Source organism: Eublepharis macularius, chromosome 1 (assembly GCF_028583425.1).
Source record: "Eublepharis macularius isolate TG4126 chromosome 1, MPM_Emac_v1.0, whole genome shotgun sequence".
NCBI lineage: Eukaryota > Metazoa > Chordata > Lepidosauria > Squamata > Eublepharidae > Eublepharis > Eublepharis macularius.
The window spans coordinates 234,581,844-234,597,442 of NC_072790.1; the positions used below are offsets into that span (position 1 = coordinate 234,581,844).

A 15,599-nucleotide genomic window follows, 5' to 3' on the forward strand; every position below is an offset into this window, starting at 1 on the left:
AACCTTTGCAAAGTGCCAAGAGCTGACAACTGGATAGCAGGAAGGGCCCATCCAGACCTACTTCCATTTCCAGGATTTCACCAGGCTCTGGCTTTATATTTCCAAAAGACTTGTGTTTGCGGTGTTAGGGGCTAGAAACTTAACCCTTACGTGCCGTGATGTACCAGCTGCCAGATTCCAAATGGGTGTGCCCAGCCCTGCTTACCAGGAGTCTCTGAAGACCTGCCACTGCTTGCTCACTTTTTAGTGATGGGGGGTTTGTGCCTAGCTAGACAAACATTCCTGGGGGCAAGACTGGGGGATGAGAAGAAAGGCGAGACAGTGGCAGCCCACCCCTTAAAACATCGAACAGAGGCCACAGGCAAGCGTTTCACCGGCATCCCCTTTAATAAAACACAGAAGAGTGTAAGTGTAACAACATAAGGAGAAAAAAATATATAATAATAAACCAAGTGAGCGAGATGGCAGCAAGAGCGATCACCATTTACAACCACAGACGATGCTGCCTAGCGGGTGGGCAGGGAGACGTGGGCAAGACAGAGGAAAGGGGGGCTTGGCTCACTGGCCAGGAGCACCCCCGATATACCGCCTCTATTTATACAGAATGTCGTAGTGTCCCGGTCTGTACAGTAGATACACTTTAGGTTCCGAGCCCTCGGGGAAGATGTGGGGATTGGTGGTGCCGCCCTCGCCCCGGTCCATGTATTCCACCAGGATGGAGACGTTGAGGGCCTGAGCCAGCGCGATGATGTGGATGTGGTCGCTCTCCTTGCACATGGGCTCCACCTCCTGGGCAGGGGGAGAAAACCAAACGGGAGGCACAGTCAGCACTGCCCTCCCAGGGCCCTGAAGACTCTCACACACCACCCTTAAAACCAGGCCTTCCCGAGGAAAAGTTCTAAATCAGCTTTTCAGTTAAGAAGCACGGCAGACGACAACTTTTTAAAATCACAATAAAGCAACAAAAGCCTGGAGACAACAGGTAACAGGAGAGGTAAATTGACAGCAAGCTCGGGAAAACGGAAGTTTTGACCAGGCACCTAAAAGGTCGTCAAGGAGATGCCGGGCAGGCATCTCTAGCTAAGGCACCACCACAAAAAGGACCCCTCCCCCATACTCCTCCAGTCTTATTTCCGAAGGGAGGAGGGTCCTTTGGAGAAGGGCCTCTGAAGATGGCCTTAAGGATCAGGCAGGTTCACGTGGAAGCAGGCAGGCTTTTAGCTAGTCCCAAAATGCATTAGGCTTTGTAGGTCGAAATCAGCCCTGGGAGTTCTGCCCAGAAATAGACTAGAAGCCACTGAACAGATTTTAATACTTGTGAGAAAGCAGAAGCAGCCCTGTTCAATCTGGCCCCCGTTTTTGATTTCCAACACACTGTCTGTGATTGGTCACGCCACCCACAAGCTATCCTGCAGTGAGGAGCCGGATCAAGCTAAAACCATGGACGGAGCTCGCCTGTATGCCCGGTGTGATGTCAGATAGCAGGTCCTGTGTTTGGCACAGCGATCCTACAAACACACAGTATCTGCAAAGCCCACTGGGAATGCCTTTCTCCAAATCTGTGCCAGACAGACAGCAGAGCACATGAGGTCCCTCCTCTTGACAAGCACTCCTGGAGACACTCTGTGCCAAGTATGCTAACCCCCCGCCCAAACCTGTGCTGAGAATCTCTATTAAATCATTAGAGGGTTTTTTAATCACTGAAGTCACTGTTCTGTTTAGAGGCACCATTTATACTCAACGTGATGCAGCCCAGAATTCTAAAAAAGGGAGGAGAGCTGCAATAGCACAAATAAATATCTAAAATGGGGAGGTCAATCCTGTCCCAGGCCCCCCTGGTTCAGCAGGAGGCCAACCTCTTTCCCTGGGATTCCAACAGTTTTGCCTCGGAAGGTTCAAAGCCTTGTCACTGGGATTCACGAACAGTTCTCTCTCTCGAGAGTGGCAGGTAACCAGGAAGCACCTTAGGGGGCATCCAGGGAGCAAAGGTCACAGGAGCAGAGAGAGAATGCAGACAGATTGCCTCTTTGGCCCTGAGTCCTGCCTAAGGCTCTTCTTTTTTCAGCATACAGCAGCCATGTGTTTTTCTTGCTCCCTGCTACATCATGAGGACTAGAAACCTCCAAACCAAAAAAAACTGAAAATGATAAGTATTTCATATGGAAAATGCAGTCAGGTAGACTTCCAGAAGGCTCTGCTTTTCCACAGCATCATGGCCCTCTCAGGAACAATAAAAGGAGAGAGGGCCAGAAGCCTCTTCCTTTCTGGCAAAACTATCTGGTCCTCGCTACAGATTTCTCTCCTTGCTGTCTCCACTAACGGTCCTGACCTGCTGGCAGAACTCCTTTATGCTGCGTCCTCCCTCGATGAAGTGCTCGAAAAACTTGTTCTCGCGCTGCAGATAGCCAGAGGTGAGCAGTCGCAGGTACACCACCAAGTAATCCGAGGTGCTCTGGTCATTGAAGGAGGCCAGCAGCTCCGAGACTGTGGTCTGCTTCTCCACCTGCTCTATCAGGTCCATGAACTGCAAGGAAAGAAACAGGGCTGAGGCCGAGCAAGGGCACCTCTACGGCTACACAGGTGGCATTCAGGGGGACTGTGGGGGAAAGAGGGAGAATCACCAATGCCATGAAGCAGCTCCAAGGTGCTGCTGGACTCTTCCTTGGGCTTATTTCTGAAGCATGGGTGGAGAAAGGCGTGGGAGACTGAATGTGTCATAGGTGGGTCCCCCTCTCTCTTCTACAGATAGACAGACACCCCTGAACTGCTCCCTCATACTGCTTTTTCCCCCTTTTCTCAAAGAGTCTGGGCTGTATTTTTTCAAAGCTACACTAGGGTATCAGAAAAGAGAAAGAAGAGCAGACTGCTGGCTTCTGCCACAGGAAAAATAGAAAGGCAGATTGGGGTTGAGTGTTGGAAGAAGCAGCAGAAGCCAGCTGGGTCATAAGCAAGATCTCCCTTCTCCAGAGGTGTTCGGGGGGGGGGGGGGCTGGCTGCTTTCTGTCAGGCTCTCGTGTCTTAGCAGCCTGGGACTGAAACAGAACCCGACCAGACCAGATGCGGGGGCTCTCAAGTCCACCACCCCATTCTCAAGACTAGCCCACACCAAGACTAGCCAGATGCTTCCAAGAAGCCCACAAAAAGAGCCAGTCTGCTTTGTACTACCTCTTGACATGGAGGTTCCCTTTAACTACTGAGACTAGTAAGAGGAGAAAAACCGTCACCCTGAAGGTGACAATGGCTCCACCTAGTTCAGCAATAAACACGGCACGCCAAGGGCTTCCGGGAAATCCGCAAGGAGGACGCGAAGGCAACGCAGCCCGCCTGTTTTCAGAGGTAGACCCGTCTCTGGTCATGGAGGCTACATTGAGCTTTCACGGCTGAACCCACCCGCCCATGAATTTGCCTAACCCCCTTATGAAGCCACTGAAGCCACTGGCCAGAACCCACATTAGGCGGTGGCGATTTCCACAGGATAATTATGTATTGTCTAAATAACTTATTTTGTTTGTCCACTGAGAATGCCCCATCAACGTTACTGGGCAATTTTCTATTTCTAGTGTTATGTCTGTTTTCTAGTATGTTTCTGGCATCATGTTTGTTTTCATCCTGTTTCATGGCTGGCGACAGAAGCAGGTGTCCTCAGGCTCTCCCCTGCCCCCCCCCTCCCCACCACCACCAACATGTACTGAGTATCTCAGATCCTTACGACGTTTGTATTCTTTTCACTCACTACATATAAAGGGCAATTCTGTTTGGCGCACAGGCAACATTTCCCAGTCTCTTAACCACAGTTAAGCAATCAGGAGTGCCCGATAGGCTTGTATGTTCCTCCTCAGCATTGCAATTCATGTTACATCTGCACCAAGTTTATTGCTATCAACAGCCGACTTTAAACTATAGTTTGAAAACTGCTTCTGACCATGGTTGAAACCAGGACTGGAAAACGAACCATAGTTAGTTTCCAACTCTCTGTAGATGTTAGCGCTAGGAAAGAAAGGGAGTAATGAACAGGAACACAGACTGGTGAGAGGAGCCATTAAGGGGACTCTGTATCTCTTACCCATGATTAAGAGATTGGGAACCATTAGAACTTTCTTAGTCTTCTATGCCAAGGTTATCATACATTCGAAAAAGGACTCAAAGAGGGCAACAGAGACCCAATACAGGCACAAGTAGAGATAGCAAAGGGAAGACCCCCACACTCGCTTTGAAACTACATTGCTTTCAACAAGCAAGAACGAAGTTTCAGAAGTTTCTCGCCTTTTTTTCCTGCCTTGGTCAGACCTCAGGGTGCCTTTGAGGGTCCCCATCCCATCAACACTTCTGCTCCTCCTTATCCCACATGTGCTGGGGGGTGGGGGAGAGAAGCAGGCCTTACTGTGTTATGGAAGTCCTCAATGGTGAATTCTGTGAAGCCTTGTGAAACCAACACATCTTTGCTTTTGGCGGCTACTTCTTTGAAGCTGTGCGCAACGAAAGGAACAACAGAAACTAATCATGCTGCTGGAAGTCACCAAGGGCCTGGCTCTTGGCTCTGGGTTCAAAGCTGCCACGTGTATTTCAGCCTTGGCACAGAATGTGGCTGCCTCGTGTGGGCCCGGGGGAAGGTCTCCAGGGGCGGCTCTGCAGCACGCCCAGCCTGAGTCACGTGACCAATGTAACGAAAGCCAGGAAGTGAGACAATCCTGCCGGGGCCCTGATATCCCATCACTATCCCACAGAGAGCGAAGGTTACCAGAGCCGGAAGGAGCAAAGTGAAGGAAGAAACAGGCCCGGGTTCTTTCACCCAGGAGAGCAGAACCCCCCACCCCAGATCTGAGAGACTGCTAAAGATGAGGAAGGTAGCAGAAGATGTTCTTTTTACAGACACCTTCCCTACCCCATGGCTAGGACTTTGGAGGACCACCACATGCGATGCTACATCACTTCTGGCCTGGTTTTATTTATATCCAGCTGGGCATGTTACAAAAACACTACAGAGCCCGCCAGGGCCTGACCCACAACATCACATTCTGAAACCCAACCTGGCAACTGGAGCTAAGCCACTCTTCCGCCCCCAAACTCCCCTTCCTTCCCCAGCTCAACTCCTACCGCTGCAGTTCCTTGCTGTCCTCCATCAAAGCCTCGAGGTGGGAAAAGCCAAACGCCCGATAGAAGCAGTTGCCATCCGGCCTCGTCTTCCGGATGAACGAATACTTTTTCAGCAGATCCTGCATGAGAGAAAGGGGAAAACAGGGAGATGACAGAGACGGCGTATGGATGACTCAGCCGCTTACAGATGGCAACACAAGACTGCTACAGCCATATATGGCACCAACCTGCTTACGGCAATAAGGTAAGCTTAGACAATACATTATTCATTTATTTCACAGCAGCTTTCAAAAATGTAATACAAGAAAAACAGAAAGCAAAATCAGTTAACTATTACCAAAGTGCTACCACAGAAAAGACCCTGTCTCTGCTTGCAAACCCCTCACCCCTGAAGATGAGGATACAACAACCCACTTCTCAATTGATGCACTTGTTAATTTTGAGGAAAGCAGCCAGTTCTTCCTTTGCACCTCCAACTTGATCCATGGTCCTTCAGAGCCAGTTTGGTGTAGTGGTTAAGAGTGCGGGACTCTAATCTGGAGAGCTGGCTTCAAGTGGAGGAGAGCCCACTCCTCCACTTGAAGCCAGCTGGGTGACCTTGGGCCAGTCACAGCTCTCCGGAGCTCTCTCAGCCCCACCCACCTCACAGGGTGATTACTGTTGTGGGGATAATAATGACATATTGTCGAAGGCTTTCATGGCCGGAGAACGATGGTTGTTGTGGGTTTTCCGGGCTGTATTGCCGTGGTCTTGGCATTGTAGTTCCTGACGTTTCGCCAGCAGCTGTGGCTGGCATCTTCAGAGGTGTAGCACCAAAAGACAGAGATCTCTCAGTGTCACAGTGTGGAAAAGATGTAGGTCCTTTGTATCTACTCAGGAGGGGTGGGGTTGAGCAGAGAAGATTAGCACATCAAGTACCAATCCATATGCAAAAGAACCTCCTCAGGATACAGTGAAGCCTCCCGCCATTAGCATTCCACACCCTGGGAAACTCTTACAGGATGACTCAGCTCAACCCCATCCCTCCTGTGGCTGGCATCTCTGAAGATGCCAGCCACAGCTGCTGGCGAAACATCAGGAACTACAATGCCAAGACCACGGCAATACAGCCCGGAAAACCCACAACAACCAATAATGACATACTTTGTAAACCGCTCTGAGTGGGCATTAAGTTGTCCTGAAGGGCAGTATATAAATCAATTATTATTATTATTATTATTATTATTATTATTATTATTATTATTATTATTATTATTCAGACCCCAAATCCTTTCACCACCAACGTGAAGGGACAGGAGGACATGTCGCTATTTTGAACTGCCTGAGAACAGTTCACAGCTCCCAAAATTAGTTTGCAGAACTGGAAAGTGGGCAGAAAAGGGCTACACAAATGGTTGAAAAGTTGGAACATCTTCCTTATGAGCAAAGATGGGAAGTGTTTAGAGCTTTTCAGTCATGGGTGGAATGGGAGAAACAATTAAGCGGTGGGACATGACCGAAGTCCATTAAATCACGTATGATACAGACAGAAGGAGCTTTTTCTCCCTCTTCCATCACAGTAGAAGTCACAGTCTCAAAGAAAATTCAGCACAGGCAAAATAAAGGCACCAGTGACTTTAGAAATTACAATATTCAGGTCCAGCAGCATCTTAAAGACCAACTAGATTTCCAGGGTATGAGCTTTTGAGAGTCAAAGCTCCCTTAACCAGATACGACAACACACCCTTTTATCTTGATAAAAGGTGCTCCGACTCTTGAGAACTCATACCTAGGAAATCTAGTTGGTCTTTAAGATGCTGCTGGACACGAATGTTGCTTTTCTACCACAGACCAACACGGTTACCCACCTGAAAATATCTTTAGGAATTACATGACACAAGGCAGGATACTGCCACTGGCTTTACAAGGGGATAATACTAATCCATGTAGGGCAAGTCCAGCCATGATAGCTAAAGGGAACCACCATGTTCAGGGTCATTTGGCCTCTAAGAAAGAGATGATGGGGATTAGCAAGCAGGGAAGGATGCCAACTTTACGCGCCGTTTGCGCGCTTCCCTGAGCCTTCCGTCTGGCCGTGTTTGGAAACAGGCCACTGCTGCAGACTGACCTTTGCTCTGACCCAGCAGCACTTTCCTGATATTCCTCCCCCCTTAATTTACTTTCAAAGGCTGTTTCTTTTCAAAGGTCTCCCAAACACCACTCACATTTCAAGGGGGTGAAAATCTTGCAACACAGTGACGGTGCAACCTGAATTAAGCGGTTGGTCCTGCCACAGAGTAGCCCTGGGCAGGTTTGGATCCATCTGTCAGGAGCATTTCCCAAGCAGCCTCCCACCCCATGGCAAGAACACACAGCTGGGTACGAGCTGCCTGCTGTTATGCTTGCCTTGATCTTCTGCTGATAGACATGGTCATCATCAGCGTATTCTTTGTACAGGACTGACAACTCCATCCTCTCCGAGACAAGCGGGTTCTGGACTGCGATCTGCCAAGGAAGGTACAAAAAGGCGAGATTCAGAGAAAAAGCAGGGAAAATCCCCTGCTTTGCACACAGAAGGTCCCGGGTTCAGTCCCTGCCATCTCCAGTTAAATGTATTTGATTTTTACCTGCCCTCCCCACAAGCAGGCTCAGGGCTGGTTACAACACTATAATAACAATAAGACAATTTAAAATACGATACACAGAATTAAAAACAGTCACGTTATCAAGTTAAAACCAGGTTACCCAAGACGGCTCTCATGAGTTCACCATGCACGCCATCACTTGAGATGTTACGGGGTAGGGCAGGCAGATGATATATGATGTCAAAAGAGAAGCATGGGGGAAAGGGCTTGAGCTGCCAGAGACCCTGGAGAGCCACTGCCAGTCAAAGGAGGCAATAGGAGGCCTGATCTGGTCCAATTCAACAGAGGGAGGCGTTGAACAAGGGTCTTTCCTGATGATGCCTATTGCACCAGCCCACCCTCATTCACACAGGGCCATTCTGTTTATACAGAGAGTTACAATTGCAGTCCAGAAGGTACTGCAAGAAACAGCCAGTGCGTCCAGAAGAGGTGACCAGTCAAAGCAACAAAAAAAAAACCCAAAAGGAATCTCACGGCACCTTGAAGTCTAGCAGATTTATTGCAGAAGAAACTTATGGGGATAAGAATCTACTTCGTCAGATACATGAAGTGTTATCCGCAGCTGGCAGATACAAATATGCACACAGTGGGATGCAGAAAACAAACACTATTAACAGCAGTACTAAAAGGTCATGAAATTCAAGTGCCGAAAGGCATAAAAATGTCACTAGCTGAGCCCTTGGCATTCCAGGCTTTTCTGATCACACAAGCGCGCTCTCTCTAGAATCTATACACACACACACACACACAAACATACATACATGCTCCATGTATCTGATGAAGAGAGCTTGAGCCCCTCACAGAGTATGGATTACAATAAATCTGCTCGCCTTCCAGGAGCCCCTGGCTTCTTTTTTTTTTAAACTTTAGAACAAGTCACCTTGGCACAAGCTGTGAAAAGTCTGGGTCCCTGGCTCCTCGTCCAAAACCTGAAACACAACATGAAAAAACCAAGGCAGGCCGCAGACCAATCTTTCTGCTCCCAAGCACTCACCTCCTGCTGAATTCGATCCTGCTGGGCCATTATGGCTTCATCGTAGGCCAAGCAATTCACCCCTGGGAAAGAAAAGGAGAATAATCCAGATGAGTCGAGAGCCCCTCACGACATCTTCATCTAGGCAGAGTCGCAATGGCCTCCTTAGGGTGGAAGTTAACTGTAAACTTGCTGTTCTAAAGCACAGCTAAAACAAAATGAAACGTACATTCCTAGTGCACCAGGGTAGCCTGCTGACTTAAAATGTCTCCCTTTTATCTTTTTCCCCCCAAAGAGTACAGGATCCATCCCACTAAGCTGATTGTGTTATTGACACACAACTTAACCTTTGGCTTGCAGACAAAGTTTACAACACTAAAGCCCCCAGCGCTGGACAAGTGGCCCACTTCTGCCTTGTTAGCAGGACAAAATTAGATGCCATGGATGTGCAACGATGATGCCGGGGGTGGGTGTTCATTTAAAACATTTTGCATACCACTTTTACCCTAAAAAATACAGCTTATAACACACACATGAAAAAAACTGACTAGAAATCTGAAATGTTGATGTTAGTCTGTAGTAGCAGGATGGCACATGTGTATCACCCCTCCATGAGTTCTCTTCCTCTGTTGAACCTACCCACTGAAGGATCTTAGGTTGAAGTCCGGCCCAAGGTCACCCAATAAACTCACAGCACAGAAGGGATTCAAACCTAAGCCTCCCTACCCTAATCACTAGTCCGCACAGGCTTATTTCCAGCCCTCCTTTGCTCACCTGCTATACACCCCCCCATCACCACACAGAGAGAATAGCCTGCATGAAATTTTTCTGCTTTGCAACACCGTCAGGCACTGGCTCCCAAATGCTTCCTCTAGCATCATCTGCTCACAGCCGCTGCCAACACTGCAGAAAACCGAGAAACCAGCCTGGGGCCGTTCCATGTCATACATCACTGACAGGGAGATGTCCGGACTCCGGCCTGCTGGTACTGCAGTGAGGCAGGAGCAAATAGTTGCAGCTCCCACAGCTGGACTCGCAGGCTGCACTTCCCCTCACTTCCGAGCAGCAAAACTGGAGCCCTCCCCTCCAAAAGGGAACCTCGGCCTAGATTCACCACCACAGACACACCAAACAGTTCTCTAAAGGACGGGGGTAACACACAACATTCACGGAGCCAAAAGAAAGCAAAACCCTTGTATGTGATAAGGGTACTGATACTATAATTCCAAGGAGAAAGAATGCCAGCAAAGAGGCTCCAAAGTACTCATGGAAGACTAGGAACTTCAGAGTCTCAACAGAAGGAATTTGGTTCCTCTTCCACCTTCTTTCCCCACTAGCTAGAGCAAGGAAGACTCCCAATTTCTACTTAGGAGTAGCAAGGCATAATGGGAAAACACAGCAAGGCCCTCACTGGGCACATCTACACTGCAAAGCTGAACAGCCTGGCTTGGTGGAGGTGCTGAGGATTCTATTAAGATCCTTAGCTGTGTCTCACAGGGCAGGGAAAGTGTTGTTTGCCTGCTACAGAAATCATGTCACTTGCTAGCCCAGGAATAGAGCAACTGGACGCTGGTAACAGTCCCAAGACCTCTAAGGCACAGGACAGAAAACTAAGGCAGAAACCAACACAAAAAGTTCCTTTATTAAAAAAGGAGCACTAATGGGGGAGCCATCAAACACCAATGTAAAAGTAGCTGAAGGATCAAGCTTATTACTGAAGGGAAATGTCTCGGCCTGCAGCCTCCATCGCAGTCAATGACTGTTAAAGCACCGACTTAAATACGACCCTCAGTTGGCTGACAGCAGCTACAGGCAGCCGGCCAGCCACCCAAGTGAGATCCATATGCAGCCAAGGGTCTGTGTTCTTGAGTCTTGTAAAAAGTCACTGGATTGCTTCAGGCAGAGGAGAATGAAACAGGCTCAAGATCCAGTGAGGCAACAATTTGGGTCAGAACAGGTCCTACCTAACCCATATGAGTCTTCATTAGGCATCTGTCTACATCGTGTTCTACCAACTACTGATATATTATTAATATATTAATTATTATTACCCAGCATGCTGAACTAAAATGCTATCCCAGCTAGTTTACTAAAGTTTAAACCAGCATCAATGAAGAAGTGAAAAAAACCAGCAAGAAAACCTGTTTAAAACCATGAATATGGACTACAGAGTAAAACAATTATACACAGCAAATCCAGAGCAGTCAAGATAACAACAAAACAGTAAGCAAAGGGAGTAAGGGCCATAACAATGAAACCAGAGCAGCAAAATTAATGAAGGGAAGCAGGGTGGAGAAAAATACAAACAAGGAAAAGCAAATCCAAACAGACAAATATGCCTAAACCACCAGCAGCCAATCACGAAATGTCTGTGAATATAAAAATTAGCAGATAAGGGGCTACGGGGAGGACACTGTGAAATTGAGGAGTCACTACAGAGAACCCCCATCTCGGACAGCCTCCTGCCTCACTTCTGAAGATAAGGATATGCAGAGGATCTCTTAACTGTTGAGCAGCTTCATATGGTAACATGCAGGCCTGGCTCCAGGCTGTTTAGGGCTTTAAGGATAAGAATCAGCACTCTGAATTGTGCCAGGACACCAATAAGCAGCCAGTGAAACTCTCCCGTTACCAGTGAGAGATACCTCCCTATGAAATGTACCAGACAGTATTGCGGCTGCATATTTTGAAGCAAATGAATTTTCCAAACTGTTTTAGAGCCTGCTGAAGTAATTTAATCTGGATTTGATCAAAGCATAGATAATATCCCCATTCTGCCACTGGGTGGCTCAACGGGTGACCCTGGCCATCTCCCACTAGGTTGTTGCAAGGATAAAATGAGGAAGGGAGAACCAAGTATGTTGCCCTGAGCTCCTTGGAGGACAGGCAGGAATAAATTCAGGCAGACCGACCTTGCACCAACGAAACTCTGTTAAAGCCATTACATGCCAGAGTATCTCTCACCACATGAAGGTTCTCCACCACATTGTAATAACATACACAAAACAGAACTTGTCAAGAAACAATATCGGTGTCCAGTTTAGAGCAAATTCAACGCACAAAGGTCATGTATGCTTGATATATACTACACATGGTGGATGTCTGACCCTCTAGGCACCATGTGCAAGAGAGAAAATTTTCCCCGAGAGAAATAAAGTTTGCAACCCCCACCCCACCCCAAAACCTACTTCTACTGGGGACTGTTTGTCTATGTAGGGTCTATCAAGATCTCTCAGTGAGAGTTTAACTGCAGAGCGGTGATCTGAACCTGGGTCTTCAAGAGCTCTGGACACCTGAACCATAATGGCACGCTTTTAAGTGGAACCTTTACCTATTTCTTCTTGAAGGAAGGTGACAACTGAGTTTGGAGGCCTTGCAAGGAAAGGGAGCTGTGTGGGTTTCATCCTTGGAGTCTGGGAAAGCAAAATTCTGTAGTAAAATGCAAGGCGGATGATAACTAGTGTCACCAGCAGGGCATCTTTTGGGGAGATCTCACAAGGTCCTCAGATTGGCACTGCCAAATTAAACAGGTGAGGCTTTCCCTAGCGCAGGTCAGTTCAGACATCACACCAAGACATGGTTTAAAAAGCTTACCTCTGGTTCGGTGTAAACCTGAATTAACAAATCATACTCTGCAATCGGCAGAGCATGTACCAGGACCTCTGATCTGAAGTGACATTACAAACCACAGTTTGTGCCCAAATTAAACCAGTTTTACAGCTATTGCTTCACCCTTGCAGGCTGCTTGCACAGAACTAAGCAGATAGGAAACAAAAGCAGACAGATCCAAACCAGTTTGCCCACTTAATGTTCCAAAGCTTGAACTGCAGTTTGGGGCAATGTCTGGACAGACAAATCATAGTTATGATCATCACTCCACCTCCAGAATCATTATATCATGGAGACAAGGGTTTACGAAGCCAAGTGGAGGGAAAGCGAAAGCAGACAAGTAGTTCCACGCCACAGTTTTCCTGCAATATGTCTGAAGCATGGCTTCAGCATGTTTTCTGAACTGAGAACAAGAACTGGAGGAAAGAGTCACCTTCTAAATTGTGGCATGTGCTAAGACTGCTGAAAGCATATGGAAGGAGGCTAGGGGGAAAAGGAAATTGTAACACTGTTAAAGCTTGTTGAAAGGGATCTCTGCCATCCTACTCTTGAACTATTGGCTTTTGCTTGCTGGGTTGGGACCGGTAAGTGAGTAGCACTGTGATCTAAGATGGGACAGAGCAGTTGCATCACCACCATTTTGTTTTTTCAAGAAAATGAAAGAAAGAGGAAAGATGTCCCAAACCAAAAGAAGACAAGTGTCCTAGAATGGTTTAGAGAAAGGATCAATAAACACTAATTTTATCAACTCTGTTTCACAAGGTGCATCTACCTGAATGCCATTTTCATTAAAGGTACTGGAGCCCTGTCCTCCCTGACATCTAGTCAGCTAGAGGCATAAAAGCAGGGACATGGACATTTTTTTCTTAAAAGTGGGTTGCATTTTACAGGTTGAAGTTAAGAACTAGATGCCAGAACAGAACAAGTTGAAAGCTTTTATCACAAACAACTCCACCCATTCTCCCTGATGCCTAGGACTCCCTCCCTGAGTATGTATAGGATGCTCCCTTTCGCTCCTCTCTCAGCCCTTCTTAAAAAGGCTCCTTCCCAGAAAGCCTTTGGTTTAATCCTCACCCTAAATTGCAACCAAGCCTGAGCACTTGTACTCTGGAGAAGAGTCCATGGTTCACTGATGCAGCACATGTTCCACAGGTAGAAAAAACCTACCTTCACTCCTCAGCACCTCCAGTTAAGAGTCTCATGGAGTAGAGGCAGGAAAAAACTCCACCTGCATCCCTGAAGAATCGCTGCCAGTCCAAACAGACATCCTCGGTTTGCTGTACCTTCACTTGCTCATCTGTACCCCTGCTAACCTTGTCCGTCTCTCTGCTCTTAACTCTTCTGTTGTCCCCACTGTCAAGATTTAGATTAAGTGGTAGGGCTGTGAATCAGCACTTGCTGGTTGAAATCCTATTACTGCCATGTGCTCAGTAAGTGACTTTGGGCAAGCCACTCCTCAGCCCCAAATTTCTTGTGGGGAGTAACAACCCTAACTAGTTCGCCTATCTGAGTGGGGCACTAATCCGTCTAGAAGAGTGGTATATAAGTGCAGTTGTTATTTGTAAGCTCCTCTGGAGCAGGGACCAGTCTTAAGAAACCGGTAAATCGTTCTTGAAAAGAATTCTGATGCACCGTAAGGCAAACGAGAATGACCGAGAAAAAGCTTCTGTTGGCAATTTTGCAACTTTGTCAGATATCTTGAGCGAACAGGGTGGGCATGCCATCTTCCATTTTCTCAACAACCATGTGGGTAAGTAAGGCTGAGAGAGAAAACAGCCTAGGGAAGGGAAGATTATCACTGAGCAGGGACCTGGACCCAGGGTCTTCTCAGGCAATGCTCCAGCCGCTGGGGCCCTCTCTGAGGGAGATGGGCTTGAAGGGACAGCCTCTCCTGGGGAGATGGGCCTATTTGTGCCATTTAAAACCAAACCTAAAAAGAAGGGGGTAACTGTCGTTTTCTTCAGGGGTTTCCTGAGTGGACGAAGGGGCGTTTCCATGGAAACTGCCAGGAGGAAGGGGAACACGAGCAGGGCCCGGCCTTCGGCGTCTGCGTCCTAACGGGGCGGACGAAGGGCGAGGGTGCCGTTTCCATGGAGACCAAGGGCAGCGGCACTGAGTGGGAGGGGGAGCCGTTGCCAAGGAGACCGTGAGGCCGAGCTGGACGGGGCCGGGGGGCAAGGACGGGGGTCGGTGGAACGTGGGGGGCTGTTCCTACGGAGACCAATGGGGTCCTCGCCGGAAGCGGGCGTTGCCATAGAGACAGGACCCAAAGCCCCCCCGGCCCATAACGACGACCCGCGAAGCTTTCCCCATCGTTACCATCCGTGTCCCCGCCAAGGGGCTCCGGCTGCTGTTGAGGCTCTTCCGCCGCCATCTTCGCGTTGCAACCCCACGAGGAAGCTCTTCCCGGTCAAGTCTGAGCGCACCGGAAGCACTTGCCCCTTCCTCTCTCACACCGCCATAGCAACCGGCCCCCTAGCAACCGCCCGTTCGCTTAGCAACGCCCCCTCCCACCTGCACAATAATGAGGGAAAGAGGGTTCGACTGGCCTCAGACCCTCCCTGCTGAAGGGGAAAAAAGGCGTTTGCGTCATCACACTGTCCATGACGTCACCATATGGTACTCTTGCCGTGACGTCACTGGTTATGACGTCGTGGCCGGCTTGCTTCCTAACGGACGGGTCGCTGTATGCTTCTGCAAGGCAGGCTGGTTTTGACAAACGTGCAAGAGTAAGCTGGTCACAGTATTGGAACTGCAGAAAGCATCACCTGAGTTGGCATCAACCGATGTCCGACATACAAGCAAGCTTTTGAGTTCACCAGAACTCAACCCTGAGTCTGAGGAAGCGTTCTGCGAATCTCAGAAGCCTGCATCACTAATATTTATATAGAACCGTCAACATGCACATCTCATAGAGTTTAGAGCTCCGCCCTGAAGAACCTACAATCTAAGATGAAAAAAGGAGGGGGGTTAACAACAACAACACACATATATATCACTCTTCTAGACAGATTAGTGGTCAGAGCTGTGAATAAAGTCTGTTACCAGGGCTCATTTCAAGGGGGAACACACAGGAACGAAGTTCCCCAAAGAGGTCACATGTCAGGTGCCCCCGCCCATGTGATTTTCGGCAATTTTGGGGCCCTTTCAGCATGGATTGGGGCCGAAATGGGTGGTAGATCATTCTCCCACACAACAGCAGCCCGATCCTGACCATTTTGGATCCATTTTCAGCCCCTTTTTGCCATTTTGGGCCCAATTTCGGCCCTGAATAGCCAGGATTGGGTCCAAAACAGCCA

The 15,599-nt window shown here is 48.3% G+C and overlaps 1 protein-coding gene across 1 annotated transcript; it reads right to left on the bottom strand.

The window, feature by feature from the left end:
• Positions 1 to 368: 368 nt before the first annotated feature.
• OTUB1 (OTU deubiquitinase, ubiquitin aldehyde binding 1) lies at positions 369 to 14,703 on the bottom strand. Its single transcript, XM_054978695.1, has 7 exons — positions 14,620 to 14,703; positions 8,713 to 8,774; positions 7,480 to 7,578; positions 5,095 to 5,213; positions 4,382 to 4,466; positions 2,330 to 2,524; positions 369 to 789 (listed from the first exon to the last, which is right to left on the bottom strand). The coding sequence occupies exons 1-7, from the start codon at positions 14,672 to 14,674 to the stop codon at positions 592 to 594; spliced, it is 813 nt and encodes a 270-aa protein (XP_054834670.1). The 5' UTR covers positions 14,675 to 14,703; the 3' UTR covers positions 369 to 591.
• Between the last annotated feature and the right edge of the window lie 896 nt (positions 14,704 to 15,599).